The 17,756-nt window shown below is 46.8% G+C and overlaps 1 protein-coding gene across 1 annotated transcript in view; it reads right to left on the bottom strand.

Annotated features, from left to right (window-relative positions):
* Positions 1–8,984, bottom strand: part of LOC102946534 (TGF-beta receptor type-2) — an 87,175-nt gene extending 78,191 nt beyond the window's left edge. The window contains 1 exon segment of the mRNA XM_027819463.3: positions 836–8,984. Within this exon segment, the coding sequence (XP_027675264.2) occupies positions 836–887 (52 nt within the window). The 5' untranslated portion in view covers positions 888–8,984.
* Positions 8,985–17,756: the final 8,772 nt, after the last annotated feature.

The following is a 17,756-nucleotide window of genomic DNA, read 5'->3' as shown; positions in this document are numbered from 1 at the left end:
ACCATAAGAAAGTTCCAGTGTTTGCACGAATCTATAAATATACACTATATATAGATGTGTATGTATACATACGTATAGGTGCTGCATATACAAAGAGACATGTATACATACTTACTGGATGTGTATATAACACCCATTTATATACAGATCTATTCCTCATCGTGAAGCTATCATTAAGATTTAAACAAGAGAATTTAGAGCATAGAGAGGTACATTTTCAAATCCTGGTGTAGGGAGTTTATCTGCAGTATTAAGAGTGGTATAGAAACCCAACCAGAGTATTATTACAAAGAAATCTTTACATAAGTGCTGGAATGGTTTGCTGAATAACCAGATGTTGCTGTAGAGTCTCCCCACCCCCTTTCTTTAATAGTTTGATTAATCCTGCACATAAAACTGGGGCTGATTACAAAAAAAAAGTCTACGCTGCAAACATCTCCGCATCTGGACACAGCTGAAGTCAAATCATTCAGCTGTACATCTCGGTTGCTTTTATTGTGCTCAAATAAAATAAAACCTTCCAAAAAGTAACATTGACCTATATATATATTTTTGCACTGTAAACACTGACATCTCTGAGCAGCTCAGAAGTGCATGCAGAAACTTACATCCAAATCTAATGTTTACCATTTGTTAGAAGAGAATTTATTGCTGATTTCCAAGCCAGCATTACTGCTTGAGTATTGTACTAAAATCTCAGCTATTTCAAACCCTCTAGCTAATGGTCATTAGGGTAGAAATCAATGATTATCTGTCTGCTGGAGGAAGGACAAAATAAATGAACTCTATGAATATGCTGCTTAACATTGCCTACCAGAAACATTTTTCTACTCACAGAAGGACAGCAGCAGTAGAGAAATCAGACCCAGCCTCTTCCAGTAACCCATTTTCTGTATCCTGCCAGCAACTGGAAACCCAGCTTCACAGTTTTGATCAATTCATCCTCCACCAGTGCAGCCAGTCTGTGATTATTTTGCTCCCAACCCAAAGCTCCCAGGCTTGTGAGGCTCCTGGCTAAACTTGCAGGGAAGGCGGATCCAGCTGTTTCAAATCCAGCTGTGTGTGGGGTCCGCCCAGGAACTGGAGTTTATGAACAAACTAAGCCTGACTCTCCTCTCTGACTATATACAAATATGGGGGGTGGGGGGGGGGAGGAGAGCCTGGGGGAAGAGCTCTGGCTCTGAGAGCAGAGTTTGATTTTCTGATGACAATGTTCAGCTGCTTCAAACTCCACATTGTCCAAGGATCTTTGAAGAGCACTTCACTTCTATTCATTAGAATAAAACCCAGACTGTGACGTTCAATACACTGAGAATTGCTAATATACCACTTTTCTCACCTTAACTCTACTTTTGTCAATACATTTGTAAAATTATTTGTTTAAAAATGCGTAATTGCAGGATTCAGGACAACATACCTCTTCAGAAAGGGCACTTCAGCGCATGCTTAACTTTATGCATATCTTAAAGTTCCATTGATTCAGTGGGAGTTAAGCACATATTAAAATGCTTTCCTGAATTAGAAACTAAAATAATAATGCTTAGCATTTATGCAGTGTTTTTCTTCCCAAGATCTCAAACTGTTTTTCAAAGGTTTGTAAGCAATATTCTCCCCACTTTACAGATGGGGAAACTCTGCTACCTAGAAAAGAACTGGCTTGCCCCAGTTATTAACACAGGCCGTCAGTGAGAAAAATGGGAATAAAACTCAAGTGTCCTGACTCCTGGTCCTGTCTTCTATCCTCTGAAACACACTGCCCTGAAAATATGCTAAAGTCGTGACCAGAGTAATTTACCATGACGGAGAAAGAAGTGATGATATCCATTCTTTTACAGCCAAAAAGTTACTTTAATTTGAGACTCGTGTTCTGCAGTTATTGATACATAGTACTATGTATATATACTGTAAAGCTATGATTTTTCACTTACCCATTTTACAGTTCATTAAACTTTGTGTGTGTGTGTGTGTTGCTGATGATATATATCAGTTTAGCTTCAATAAGAAATGAAACATCAGGTCCTTATACTTATCTTCACATTCAAGGCCCATCACAATCTATCCCCACCCAAGCTAGCATCTCTACTTTGCTGTGATGTCTACAAAAACTGGATAATGATGAGGCGGCTGCTTTGCTGAGACCACTGGCGGTCATGATGACCAATACTGTCTCATTGTTTCCTTGTACTCTCCCATCTGTCTGTATCCATCTATTGTCTCTTGTCTTACACTTAGATTTTTAGCTCTTTGGGGTAGGGACTGTCTTTTTGTTCTGTGTTTGTACAGACCTAGCACAATGGAGTCCTGGTAAATGACTGGGGCTCCTAAGTGCTATGATAATACAAATAAATAATATTAATAATATGGAATGGCATTTGCATATAAACTGCATCCATCAAGGTTTATGGAGTTATCTGTAAACATTATACAGCTAGAAATACAACAGAAAGGAAGAGAGATATTAAGGGAGGAAAAACAAGAGTACTGAAATTAGATGGAGAGCCAATGAGGTAAAGAAATATAACATGGCTGTTCTACACAGCATGAACTGCAGAGGAGAAGGCTCCAGGATTGATAGTGGTGAAATTGACCAGAGCTGAAGAGAAAGAAAGGAGGCCAAATTGGATAAGCAGAGGAGCCTGGGAGAGGCCCAGAGAGGCAAAGTCTATGATGCAATGGGAGTAAGTCTGTGAAGGACTGCCTAACTTAGCAGATTGTATCTTGCTTATAGCCTTGGTGGGTTTGAGTTTGAATCCTGAAGAAGCCCTGGTGGCAGAAGTGAAAATTATTCTCCAGCACTTGAAGTCTTTAAACCATGACTGGATGTTTTTCTACAAGACACGCTGCAGTAGCCCAACCAGCAGTTACGGCTTTGATTCAGAAATTACTGTGTGAACTTGTATAGCCTGTGTTATGCAGGAAGTCAGACTAGGTAACCATAATGATCCCTTCTGCCATTAAAATCTGTGGAATAAGGAGGGAAGTTTTGAACTGGAGGCTGAAATGTTTAGAATTCTTTGCTAGGGGCAGTGTCTAAATATGTAGAGATCTACAACAGTTGAGAACTTTCCCAAGAAATACAAACTGGAGAATATGATCCTGCCTAAGAATAAATTGAGTCAGATTGTCAGCTGGTATAAATTGGTATAATTTTGATTACAACTGAGCTATGCTGATTTACACCAGCTGAGGCTCTGGCCCTGTATGTCTAAGTATGAGCAAATATTTAATAACATTTTTAAAAGGAATTATTGTCCAATCTATATATTGAAATACTGATTTTTTAACCAGGGATTCTTTGAGCAGATCACTGACTCCCTCTCATTTCAGAATTAGTGCAGTTCAAAAGGTCGACAGTTAATTTCTGTTTGGCCCTTCGGTTTCCAGGCTTGAGCACTGTGTGTTTTTTGTGTGCGTGGAAGTCAGAAGCAGGCAGGCTTTTCTTGGAAATGTCACAGATTATTCATGATGGATGTTTAAAACTCTTTAAAACCAGGAAGAATCTCCTGCAGAGAAGGAAAACTTGGAGAGAAACGAAGTCCCCAGCAGGAGCCCAAAAGAACTTTAAACAGTGGTGGACACTGACAAGACAAGGTCACTGTACAGTCAGTAGCTCCGAGTACAGCAAAATTACAGCAATGGAATTTTCTAATGATCAGAAGCTAGAAAACTAGTGATAGACCTGAACTAAAGACCTAGATCAAAATACCCACAAACTACAGTACAGGCATGTTTGAAATCTGAAATGTAAATCTGCATGTGAAATCCAAATGATCCCTAACTTTTTATGAACCAAAACAAACCCTACTGTGAATGCTACAATGTTTAGGAGCATTCCCAGCCAAGATCCAGCTTTTACACTTTGCGTTCATCTTCTCTGAAAACTAAAAATAGGAGATAGATGGAACATTAAAGGGCACGAGTGTGGAATACAGGAAAATACATAACGATATGGCTGTGCAATATAATTTTAGGAAAAGATTCCTGGGTCAGATTCACCCACCTGAGCTGGAAATGGAGGGTGCTCACCCTGGATGCAGGGCACCCTGGATGCAGGGTTCTCCTGTGGGATGGCATCTTTAAGATCCAGTTGGGGTTCTGTAATAGCCCTGCTGGTGGAGGTTGTCTGGAAGAAATGCTGACTCAAAGCAACATCCAGCTGGCTCGGCCCTGCCTCTCCTGGGGCTGCCCTAACCATTTCTAATGCTGCTTTAATCAGATCTTCCCTAGCCCTTGGCACAGTGCGGTTTGTAAGTGGCCAGCGCTACTGAGCTTCTCTGTAGGCAAACCTCCTGTTCCTGGGGCCCACAGCCCGCATTGCTCCAGAGTGTGTGTGGCCTTGACACTTTTTTGTCTGCTTTCAGATTTTTGTTTTAATAAGCTTAGATGAAGTTCTCCAATAACCTATATTTTATATTTATGTCTGCTGAGCTGATGCTATTTATTGTCAATAAGGGCTTGTCTACACAGCATGATAGTGCATGGCAACTCCGGAGCTGTGACCACATGGGGTGTGAGTGAATGTCAAGTTGGTGTGCTGTAGGCACCATGTGTCCCACCATGGCTTGCCATGCACTAACTCGCTGTGTAGACAAGCAAAATGTTTTACATATATTTTTCAGATGAGGAAACTGAGAAAGGGAGATTAAGTTACTCTCCCAAGGACATGGAGCGAATTGGTTTCAGAGCCAGGCTTATAGCTTAGTACTTTTTTGGCTTTCTGCTCAAACCACTAGACCAGGCCTCTGCCTCACAAATAGCTCAGGGCTGAAGTCCTCCCTTATTTTTCAGACTCTATGCAAGAAAAAAACCCCAAACTTACTGGGCACTTTGCCTGGCTAAGGAATGAGTAAGAAGTGAGTAACATCTTCAGGATTTGGCCCAAAGGGTTTTAATTTATATTCCAGTGCTTTGCTTCAGTGACAGAACACAATGAACTCTGGAACAAGACGTTGGGGAGGAGGAGGAGATAAATGGTGTTTTTTTAATTGTTGACTTGTTTATGCCTTTTGGTGTAAACTCCCCTGTTCCTCTATTAGAGGTCTGGACAACCTCATAACTCAGGACATACTGAAGGCTGGATTTTGAGCTCAGTCAAAAAGATTTCTGCAGGATAATTTTAAATTGCATTGTGGGAGTGGTTTTTCCTAAATTCTCACTTAGAGACTGAAAGACATTTTACTAAAGAACCAAAATCAGACTTCAGCCACCTGAAATAATGCATTGTGTATTTAAACAAAGGGCCAGATTTAGCCTTGGTGGAACTAAGGAAACTGGCAATAAAAAAAATTGCCACAGGAAGAGGTTGTGGTAACAGAAAGTGGCTTCAATCTCTCCTTCACCAGAGGGGGTATCTACCCCAGTGGGTACTACTGTCTGGGACTGGTCATAGACAAAGCAGCTATGAGGAATGTTAGCAGGCGCTCCGGGTGGTAAACCTATGAACAGCCAGGCAACAACACTGCTGGCCTTTCTTTCATGTGAATCACCCTTCCTCCCCCAGTGCAGAGAAAATCAGCTGGCACAGAAAGGTATAACTGACACTTCCCTGTGTCAGCCAGAGTAAATCCAACCCCAAATGTGTAATTTTAAAGTAGTCAAGTCCTTTCAATGGTTGTTCATCAAATAATAAAGCAGAATGGAACCTTGTCTCAGTCTCTCCCACTGAGCTTCCAACCAGCCACCGCCTTGTATGATGGTACTTTCTTAGCAAGATAGCTGCTATCAGCAGTGGGTTCAGAATGACAGCTGGACAAATGACAATTGGCCTTCAAATAAACCCCCAACCTCTGCGAAACCTGCAGACATATCTCCACTATTATGATCATCAATACTTCCCACAAACACCTTTCAAGATCCATAGGTCCTACACATGCCTATCACAACATGTGGTGTATCTCATCCAGTGCTCTAAATGCCCTAATGTGGGTGAAACGAGGCAATCGCTACACTTTGAAATGGACTCACGCAGAAAAATGATAAATGATAAAAACACCACATCACCTCTGGGGGAACACTTTTCACAGAGCGATCAATCCATATCTGACCTCTCAGTCCTTGTCCTCAACAGAAACCTGCACAACACCTTCCAAAGATGAACCTGGGAGCTTAAATTCATAACTCTGCTAGACACTAAAAACTAGGGACTTAACAGAGACATTGGTTTTATGGCTCATTACAACAATTTGTAAAATACCCTACTGCCAGCTAACCCTGAATTGCCCACTTCATTTTAAGTGATCTCCGACAGCATGTGTGAATCCGCTACACTTAACAATCTGTCCTGTATTTATTCTCTGGTTACCTTCCTTAGATCTGAAGAAGACCTGTGAATCTCGAAAGCTTGTCCCTTCCACCAACAGAAGGTGATCCAATCACCTACCTTGTCTGTCTCACCTGGAATTAAAAACATTGGGCCATATTCTATTCTAGCAGTTCTCAAACTCTAAGCTTTGCCTGAGATAGTGAGGCAGGATCAAGTCCAACAGCCTGATCCATCTTTTGTTCATAAGGATACTTGTTCTGATTCTGTGCTGAATGTCCACTCATATTGCAGTGCTCCTAATTCCTGGGGCTTTGTTACTGAAATTATACAAATGGGTTATATGGCTTGGTTTTTATATGGGTTCCCTGACATCATCTATGAGAAAACCCTAACCTTAATTGGGCTTTGTCATTTTTCATTCTCTTGGTGCAGCTCATTCAACATCTGCTGTGGTGACATTTAAGTGGTCATGGAGAATAGTTATGTACAGCTTATTCCAGTGATTCCTTATCAGGGATAAACTTATTAATTTTTGAATGGGGGGCACATTATGCTGTTTTTTGCACTGCCACACCTATTCCTCCTTAGCCTCTCACACACTAGTCTCACACATCACCTAACACACCTCTTGTTCATATCACCAAATGGATTGCATTGCTTTTCATGTACGCCTATCTGATGATTGACACCTATTGGAGGTGCATGGCATTACTTTCTCCTATGTTGCTATGTGTGTTATTTTTCTCTATAGGGTTTGCCTTGTTGTAGACCTTGTACAACTTCATTCAGTTCACTGAAGATGCACAAAGTCTAAATCAGGACACAGTTTGCCCCACTATGCTATCCTTAATCTCCTTTTCTGTTCCATTGTTTCCCATTTCTGTTTGGCTTCTTCCCATAAGGCTTTGGGTTTCTCTTGCTTCTTCCTCCTTGCTGCTTTTTGGACAGTTTTCAGCAAAGCCTTGTTTGTGCCATTGGTGATCACTTCTGGCTACTTTCAAAACTCTGAGTTGGTTTTGGCTCTCTAGTTGGTATTTATGGGCCCAGTTTTGCTCTTATTGAAGACCGTGGCAAAACTCCTGTTGAGTTCAAAGTGAGTGGGACAAAGTGAGTTCAAAGTGACTTGGTCCCTTCTTTTCTCTGAAAGTCCTCCAGTTCCTCTCTAATTATTTTCTTTTTATGAGTTTCTGCTTCCCTGTCTGGGTGCTTAGCTTGATTTTTGCTTTTATTGCTATCTTTATGGCCCCTTCACATAGTTACTCAATTCATATACAAACACATCCATGAGGTTCTTTGGGTGAAGGATTTCTCTTTTTGGTCCTATTAGGCTTCCTCCTTCCCTCTCTCTTGCATGCTAAAGCAGGCTATCAAGGATTTTTTACTGTTTATTTTTGGCAATTCCCTAACAGTGATTCTTCACCCCAGTGTCTCTTAAAGAACATACATTTCAGCCTTGTTTATCATTATAACAAACATGGCCACATGCATACAGATACCACGGTCTTCAGTGGGGCTCAAACATAGGCCCTTCAGCACCAAAAGGACAAGCCACTAGCATCTCGGGCTACAGAACTACTTTTATTAGCAAATAGCAGGCTTTATGTTTTCTGGAGCCAACCATTAGGGATGGGGAGCCAAGGCCAATTTCCCTGAGCCAGTATATTGTATCATCATTATACATTATCATTATTATTATTGATTTGTATTGTTGTAGTGCCTAGGAGCTCCAGTCATGGACCAGGGCTCCATCGAACTAGGTGCTGTACAAACACGTACGTCATATCTTTGGGAATAAGATTTGCCAGTTAATTGTTTCCTGCTTTGGTTACTGACCGTACAAATATTATTGGGACGTGCAGAAAGCCTAGCGGCCTGTTCTTTTTTTTTTTTTTTTTAATTTCTCAGCAATAGAATGGTGGATTTAAAAATCTTTTGCAATCTTTATTGTTTCATTTTAGATGCTTCTAAAAAGCCCCTTAAAAAGAAAAATACACATAGTTTTGAAGCTGTAAATAGCGCTAATGCAAATTAGGGTGTCTGACAAACTGCAGAATATCTATATTATTTTTTATGAATATGGTGCATGCTTCTGTGTGTTTGTTACAATAGGCTACTTGCTTTGGAATTAGATCAAAAGGGATCGTCAAAGGAACCAAGCAAGAGAGGTAAAACAATGACATAGATGAGTCCTTGCACAAACAATAAGGAATCTGTTTGGGGGAATACACTCTACTAGTGCCAGCCAAGCTAAAAATGGTTTTCTCTTCCCAAGGCTAAACCTAGGACCAAAAGGAGGATACTAATCATTAGGGCAGTGGTTCTCAAACTTATTTGACCATTCCCCCCTTCTTTGTGTCTGTAGTGGTTTATGCCCCATCCTCCTTCTGGGCACCTGGCCAGCAGCTGCTGCTCTCTGGCCGCCCAGCTCCAAAGGCAAAGTGGAGAGCTTTCCGAGCTGGGCAGCCAGAGAGTGGCAGCTGCCGGCCGGGTGCCCCACTCTGAGGACGGCATCTCCGCCAGCAGTAGTGCTGAAATAAGGGTGGCATGGAATATACAACTGTATGAACACATCCACAAAATCTGCTTTTTATGCACTGACCAACCAGTGAAAAATATGTGATTTCTCTGTGATTTAAGTAGATCTCTGCTGCCTATTAATTTCATTGGGTGACCCCTGGTTCATGGGTTATGTGAAGGGATAAATAACACTTCCTTATTCACTTTCTCCACACCATTCATGATTTTATAGACCTCTATACCCTATCTATCTATTTATTTATCATATCCCCCCTCAGTCATCTCTTTCCTAAGCAAAGACAGTCCCAGTCTTTTTCATCTCTCCTAATATGGAAGCTATTCCATACCTCTAATCATTTTTCTTGCCCTTCTTTGTACTTTTTAAATTTCTGATGTATCTTTTTTTGAGATGGTGTAGCCAGACTGCACACAGTATTCAAGGTGTAAGGTACCATGGATATATAGCGTGGTATTATGATATTTATTGTCTTCTTATCTATCACTTTCCTAATGGTTCCTAACATTGTTAGCTTTTTTCACTGCTGCTACACATTAGGCAGATGTTTGCAGAGAACTATCCACGAGGACCCCCGAGATCTGTTTCTTGAGTGGTAACAGCTAATTTAGACCCCATCATTTTATATGAATACTTGGGATTATGTTTTCCAATGTGCATTACTTTGCATTTGTCAACATTTGAATTTCATCTACCATTTTGTTGCCCAGTCACACAGTTTTGTGAGATCTCTTTGTAACTCTTTGATGTCTGCTTTGGACTTAACTATCTTGAGTAATTTTGTATTGACTGCAAACTTTGCCACCTCACTGTTTACCCTTTTTTTCAGATCATGTATGAATATGTTGGACAGCACAGCACAATACAGATCTTTGGGGGAATCCTGCTATTTACCTCTCTCCACTGTGAAAACTGACTGTTTATTCCTATCCATTGTTTCCTATCTTTTAACCAGTTACTTATCTATGAGAGGACCTTCCCTCTTATCCCATGACTCCTTACCTTACTTAAGAGCTGTTGGCGAGGGACCTTGTCAAAGGCTTTCTGAAAGTCCAAGTACACTATATCCAATGAATCACCCTTATCCACATGTTTGTTCACCTCCTCAAATAATTCTAATAGTTTGGTGAGGCATGACTTTCCCTTGCAAAACCTCTGTTGACTCTTCCCCAACATATCATGTTCATCTCTGTCTGATAATTCTGTTGTTTACAATCATTTCAACCAATTTTCCAGGTACTGAAGTTAGGCTTACTGACCTGTAATTGCCAGGAGTGCCTCTAGATCCTTTTAAAAAAAATTGGCACCACAGTAACAGACCTCCAGTCATCTGGTAGAGTGGCTGAGTTAAGCGATAGGTTACATACCAGTTCTTCAATCATATTTGAGTTCCTTGAGAATTCTTGCGTGAATACAGTCTGGTCTGGTGACTTATTACTGTTTAATTTATCAATTTGTTCCAAAACCTGCCGTATTGACACCTCAATCCAAGATAGTTCCTCAGATCTGTCACTTAAAAAGAATGGCTCAGGTGCAGGAATCTCCGTCACATTCTGTCCAGTGAAGACTGATTCAAAGAATTCATTTAGCTTCTCTGCAATGGCCTTGTCTTCCTTGAGTGCTCCTTTTCATACCTCAATCGTCCAGTGACCCCCACTGATTATTTAGCAGGCTTCCTGCTTCTGATGTACTTAAAAATCTTTTTTACTGTTAGTTTTTCTATCTTTTGCTGGTTGAAGTTACATGCTACTGTGTTGAGTTTCTTTAACAAGGATGTTAAATTTAATTACACTATGGTCACTATTACCAAGTGGTTCAACTATATTCACCTCTTGGACCAGATCCGGTGTGCCACTTAGGACTAAATCAAGAATTTTCTGTTCCCTTGTGGATTCCAGGACTAGCTGCTCTAAGAAGCTGTCATTAATGGTGTCTAGAAATTTTATCTCTGCATGCATCCCATTCTGAGGTGCCATCTTCCCAGTGAATATGGGATAGCTGAAATTCCCCATTATTATTGGGTTTGCTGTTTCTGTAGCTTCTCTATCTCCCTGAGCAAGCACAGTCCTTGCTTTGTCTGTTGGTCTCTGGAGAATGCAGTTTGAACCAGTATGTGCAAGTCTTAGCAGCTGGTGGGACCTCTTAGGGGGTGTTACAACCTGAGTGAATTTTTCTAATTATTCCCCAGTGTTCTTAGTGGGCTATGGTCTCCCTCTTCCATGGAATTATATATATTGTTGAGGGCAGGGATTACAGAAATTTAATATATTAAGATCTTCTAAAGATATTGCAGGAAATAGCCATATCTGTCACAACCTCCTTTCTCAGCCATTGTGGACAACACTACCACCCTACCTGTCATTCAGGCCTGTAATCTGAGTGTCATCTGGAACTGGAACTTGACTCTAGCTCCTCACATTCAGACTATGCCTCAATCTTGCAGATTCTTTCAACATCACATCTGTACAATGGGGCCTTTCCTGTCAATCCGCACAGCTAAAACTCTCGTCCAGGCTCTCATCGTCTCCCATTTCAGTTACTGCAATATCCTGTTCTCTGACCTTGACAAATGCAGTCTTGCCCTGCTGATATCTATTCAGAATGCGGTTGTAAAGATCATTCTCCTAGCCTGTGGCTTTGACCATGTCACCCCTCTCTTTACAACCCTTCACTATTTCTCTCTCTTCCCTAATGTATCAAACATAAGCTACTTGTCTTCACTTTCAAGGCCCTTCATGACCTATCCCCACCCTATCATCTCTCATTCAGTATCAAAAAGTCAACTCAAGCCTCTGACTGGACCATGATGTCAGCCTCCATCACCCACCTAAATTTTCAAACAAGCACCTTGGTGCTTTCTTTCATACTGCCCTCATTCTTGGGATCCCCCATAAACATCCCCAAAACTAACTCATTCTCCTCCTTCAAAAACCCTCCTTAATACACTACTATGCTCTGAGGCTTACAAAAAATGTGACAATGGTTAGGCTGTTGGTGTGCTGACACCAGCGGTGGTCATGCTGACAAATATTGTCTCATTGTTTCCTTGTACTCCCCTATCTTTTGTCTCTTATCTTATACTTAAATTGTAAGGTCTTTGGGGCAGGGACTGTCTTTTTGTTCTCTGTTGGTACGGCACATAGCACAATGGGGGTGGGACTCCTAGGCACTATGATAATACAAATAATAAATAATGATAATAAAATAATGCAACAAGCAGTCTGCTTCTTACAACCCAGACATGGAGGTACTGGGCTATCTGAAATGTATGAAAGTTTATAAGGAAAGATTAAGGGTTAGGTAAATGGAAATATACATGTTGACCTTGATTGTTTTTAGCATTTGCTATGTGTGCTTTGTACCTTTTGGGTGAATGAATAAATAACTACTTTGTTTTTAAAAAGATGGGGTTTTTTCGTCACTTTAACCACCTCCCTGGTCACAGGTCCCTAAAGTAAAAGGGATCAAAGTTGCCAGACTGAGTTGGGCCTGTCATTTTAACATGATTGATGCCCAGAAACCCTATCCCAATGTGGTTGAACTGTGGGGTTCTGCCCAGAAGGAGATGCAGAAAGCCAGGCCTGTCACCTAAAGGGGGCACTCACAAAGGACTAAAGGAGTCCCAAATGCCATTGGTCCTGTAACTGTGACAGCATGAAAACAATTACCTAATAGTGGTAAATTCCTATTTACAAATCCCAGCCCTGGCACTGCAGTCTTTAATCAGGCAAACCTCCCATTGCCTTTAGTGGGACTTTTGCCTGAGAAAGGTAGTCGAATAATGCCTATGTAACTGTCTTTGAGATGAATGTCTATACACCCCTCATGCATTGATGGAAGACTAGGCACATCAAGTGCAGTTCATATACTTCAGCATCAAAATTAGGTAGCAAAACCCACAGTATTTTTAACTGAGTACAAGCTGCAAGTGATATTTTTTTCTTTTATAATTAAAGAGTACTATTCAACATGAATAATGATGGCAAAATCTGGCCCTATGTTTTTCCTGTGTTACACGTATTCACAGAGAAGCTGTGTTGTCTATTGGTAAGAGCTCAGAACTAAGACCCATGACTTTGCAATTCTATTGCCATCTCAGTTAATGTGATCAAGCAAGTCACTTGATCTCTTTCTGTGCCTCAGTTTATCTGTCTGTAAAACAGATATAATAATGTTTACTTCTCTCACAAGGGTATTAAGAGAATTCATTATTAATGCGCTTTTGAAATAATTGGAAGAGGTGATATGTGTATTATTACTTTTTTACTGATAGCACTGTTTTCATAATAAAAACAAAATTTGATATTGTATATAGGTTTCACTAAAGAATTTCAATTATATTACTGATATAGATCAGACAAATTTTGGAGTATGCACACCCTTTAAATGCAAATGTAATGGATACAGGATATGTATCTTAATGTATATCTTGAGTAAACATACTGACAACCACACCGTAATGGAAAACAGATTTTGTGCTACAGTGTACAATCATGCATTTACATCTAAACTGGACGTTGGGGTTATAAAACAAATCTTAAATCAATCATATTCAAAGGACATAGCAGCAGCTCACATATTTGTAAAAGGCTTTCACTCCAAGAAACCCTTCAGTGAAAAAGCTTGGGAAACTCCATCCTGCTAGAAAGAAGGGGTGAGATAACAATTCAAGTCATCTGAGAAGAAATTTGAACAAACATTGAAGACAACCCAGATGCAGGATATTCATCCTACAGTTCTGTGAAGAAGGTTTGGGGGTTTATCTGAAATGCAGCTGGGAGAAAAAGATAAATTATTGATGAAGAATATGTGCAAGTTCAGCTGTGGTTAATGCTGAAGTTGTGCCCACTGAAAGAACAATGAAACACAGTTTTACTTCTCAAGTGACAGTGAAAGATATTCAGCTTAATTATTTATTATTATTTGTATTATAATAGTGCCCAGAGGCCCTAACTGAGATCAGGACCCCATTCTGCCAAATATTATACATCCATGTAGGAAAAGATGGTGTTTATAATCTAATTAAGACCAGGTGCAACAATCAGAAGGAATGGGGAAGGAGGACAAAGTAAGTAGTAACAAGAACATTAGTTTAAAGGCCAACTGAGTGAGATAAATATCAGAAGCCTGGCCATGTACCTAGCTTTTATCAGTTAGTACTTTCCTGTAGGCATCATGGTAGATGTGAGTTTTGAGCAGGGCTTTGCAGAACAGGGTTTATAGACTATTTCAGGAAGGGTATGTCATGTATAAGGGGTAAAACAGAAGAAAGCATGAACGTGCCTATGGGAAAAATGGGCAAACAGGCAATGGAGACAGTTTGGAGGGAAGCTACAAAAGTAGCTAAATTGTGAACATTTATAAAGGTCAGGATCAGAAGCTTGCTTGTTCCCCTTCAGAAAAAGCACTGAGTAGAGGGATTCAAAAGTGAGGGTGAGGTGGTCAGAATGATAGTCCACTGAATATGTCGCCAATATCCCACAGCTCTTAACTAACATTAGCAGCTATTTTGTTATTAACCAATAATAAAACAATGACCTAATGAAGAGAACGATAATGCAAAAATGATGAACAGTACAATACAGTGCTTAGTAATGTAATTATATATCCACAATTGCTATTGGAGTTGACCAGCTCCTCTGTTCCATTAGGACAGCTGGCTGGAGTCACAGCGGGGATGTAACAATGGCAACATTTCAATCATGAAAGATAATTGATAGCCTTTTGTGCTGGCCATTAACATATCATTAATTTATCCCTGACCGGCGATCAGAATCTTTAGTAATTATTCTCCAATCTGCATGATTAATAAATATCTAGCCTATGCATTATGAGATTGTGATTTTATCACCAGCCCCATTATTAGTTTGTTGCAGTTGGAGCACGTTTATTGACAGCTATTGATAGCGCTGTTGATTGCTCCCATGTCCAGGGTGTGGCTGGGCCCTTCCAACGTGGTGATTGGGGGCTGCACCCCGGGTCACTGGCCGGGGGATCCCGGCGGGGGGGAGGGGGGAGACGGGACTGGGGGCTGCACCCCGTCACTCCGGGTCACTGGCCAGGGGATCCCGGGGGGGGGGGACTGGGGGCTGCACCCCGTCACTCCGGGTCACTGGCCAGGGGATCCCGGGGGGGGGGGGACTGGGGGCTGCACCCCGTCACTCCGGGTCACTGGTCGGGGGATCCCGGGGGGGCGACAGGGGGCTGCACCCCGTCGCTCCGGATCACTGGCCGGGGGATCCCGACGGGGGGTGGGCACTGCGGGCTGCACCCCGTCACCCCGGGTCACTGGCCGGGGGATCCCAGCGGGGGAGGGGACTGGGGGCTGCACCTCGTCACCCCGGGTCACTGGCCGGGGGATCCCAGCAGGGGATGGGACTGGGGGCTGCACCCCGTCACCCCGGGTCACTGGCCGGGGGATCCCGGCGGGGGACGGGACGGGACTGGCCGGGGGATCCCGGCGGAGGAGGGGAACTGGGGGCTCCATCCCGTCACCCCGGGTCACTGGCCGGGGGATCCCGGCGGGGGAGGGGACTGGGGGCTGCACCCCGTCACCCCGGGTCACTGGCCGGGGGATCCCGGCGGGGGAGGGGACTGGGGGCTGCACCCCGTCACTCCGGGTCACTGGCCGGGGGATCCCAGAGGGGGGGAGGGGACGGGACTGGGGGCTGCACCCCGTCACCCCAGGTGACAGGCCGGGGGATCCCGGCGGGGGGGGCGGGACTGGGGGCTGCACCCCGTCACCCCGGGTCACTGACCGGGGGATCCCGGCGGGGGAGGGGAACTGGGGGCTGCACCCCGTCACCCCGGGTCACTGACCGGGGGATCCCGGCGGGGGAGGGGAACTGGGGGCTCCACCCCGTCACCCCGGGTCACTGGCCGGGGGATCCCAGCAGGGGAGGGGACTGGGGGCTGCACCCCATCACCCCGGGTCACTGGCCGGGGGATCCCGGCGGGGGACGGGACGGGACTGGGGGCTGCACCCCGTCACCCCGGGTCACTGGCCGGGGGATCCCGGCGGGGGAGGAGAACTGGGGGCTCCACCCCGTCACCCCGGGTCACTGGCCGGGGGATCCCGACGGGGGGTGGGCACTGCGGGCTGCACCCCGTCACCCCAGGTCACTGGCCGGGGGATCCCGGCGGGGGAGGGGACGGGACTGGGGGCTGCACCCCGTCACCCCGGGTCACTGGCCGGGGGATCCCGGCGGGGGAGGGGACGGGACTGGGGGCTGCACCCCGTCACCCCGGGTCACTGGCCGGGGGATCCCAGCAGGGGATGGGACTGGGGGCTGCACCCCGTCACCCCGGGTCACTGGCCGGGGGATCCCGGCGGGGGAGAGCACTGGGGGCTGTACCCCGTCACTCCGGGTCACTGGCCGGGGGATCCCGATGGGGGGTGGGCACTGCGGGCTGCACCCCGTCACCCCGGGTCACTGGCCGGGGGATCCCGGCGGGGGAGGGGACTGGGGGCTGCACCTCATCACCCCGGGTCACTGGCCGGGGGATCCCGGCGGGGGAGGGGACTGGGGGCTGTACCCCGTCACTCCGGGTCACTGGCCGGGGGATCCCGACGGGGGGTGGGCACTGCGGGCTGCACCCCGTCACCCCGGGTCACTGGCCGGGGGATCCCGGCGGGGGAGGTGACTGGGGGCTGCACCTCATCACCCCGGGTCACTGGCCGGGGGATCCCGGCGGGGGAGGGGACTGGGGGCTGCACCCCGTCACTCCGGGTCACTGGCCGGGGGATCCCGATGGGGGGTGGGCACTGCGGGCTGCACCCCGTCACGCCGGGTCACTGGCCGGGGGATCCCGGCGGGGGAGGGGACTGGGGGCTGCACCTCATCACCCCGGGTCACTGGCCGGGGGATCCCGGCGGGGGAGGGGACTGGGGGCTGCACCCCGTCACCCCGGGTCACTGGTCGGGGGATCCCGGCGGGGGAGGGGAACTGGGGGCTCCACCCCGTCACCCTGGGTCACTGGCCGGGGGATCCCGGCGGGGGAGGGGACTGGGGGCTGTACCCCGTCGCCCCGGGTCACTGGCCGGGGGATCCCGGCGGGGGAGGGGACTGGGGGCTGCACCCCGTCGCCCCGGGTCACTGGCCGGGGGATCCCGGCGGGGGAGGGGACTGGGGGCTGCACCCCGTCGCTCCGGGTCACTGGCCGGGGGATCCCGGCGGGGGAGGGGACTGAGGGCTGCACCCCGTCACTCCGGGTCACTGGCCGGGGGATCCCAACGGGGGGTGGGCACTGCGGGCTGCACCCCGTCAACCCGGGTCACTGGCCGGGGGATCCCGGCGGGGGAGGGGACTGGGGGCTGCACCTCATCACCCCGGGTCACTGGCCGGGGGATCCCGGCAGGGGAGGGGACTGGGGGCTGCACCCCGTCACCCCGGGTCACTGGCCGGGGGATCCCGGCGGGGGAGGGGAGGGGACTGGGGGCTGCACCCCGTCACCCCGGGTCACTGGCCGGGGGATCCCGGCGGGGGAGGGGACTGGGGGCTGCACCCCATCACCCCGGGTCACTGGCCGGGGGATCCCGGCGGGGGAGGGGAGGGGACTGGGGGCTGCACCCCGTCACCCCGGGTCACTGGCCGGGGGATCCCGGCGGGGGAGGGGACTGGGGGCTGCACCCCGTCACCCAGGGTCACTGGCCGGGGGATCCCGGCGGGGGAGGGGACTGGGGGCTGCACCCCGTTACCCGGGTCACTGGCCGGGGGATCCCGGCGGGGGAGGGGACGGGACTGGGGGCTGCACCCCGTCACCCCGGGTCACTGGCCGGGGGATCCCGGCGGGGGAGGGGACTGGGGGCTGCACCCCGTCACCCGGGTCACTGGCCGGGGGATCCCGGCGGGGGAGGGGACGGGACTGGGGGCTGCACCCCGTCGCCCCGGGTCACTGGCCGGGGGATCCCGGCGGGGGAGGGGACGGGACTGGGGGCTGCACCCCGTCGCCCCGGGTCAC

This window comes from Chelonia mydas, chromosome 11, assembly GCF_015237465.2.
Source record: "Chelonia mydas isolate rCheMyd1 chromosome 11, rCheMyd1.pri.v2, whole genome shotgun sequence".
Lineage (NCBI taxonomy): Eukaryota > Metazoa > Chordata > Testudines > Cheloniidae > Chelonia > Chelonia mydas.
The sequence above is the reverse complement of the archived record's forward strand: the minus strand, read 5'-3'. Positions and strand labels throughout refer to the sequence as shown.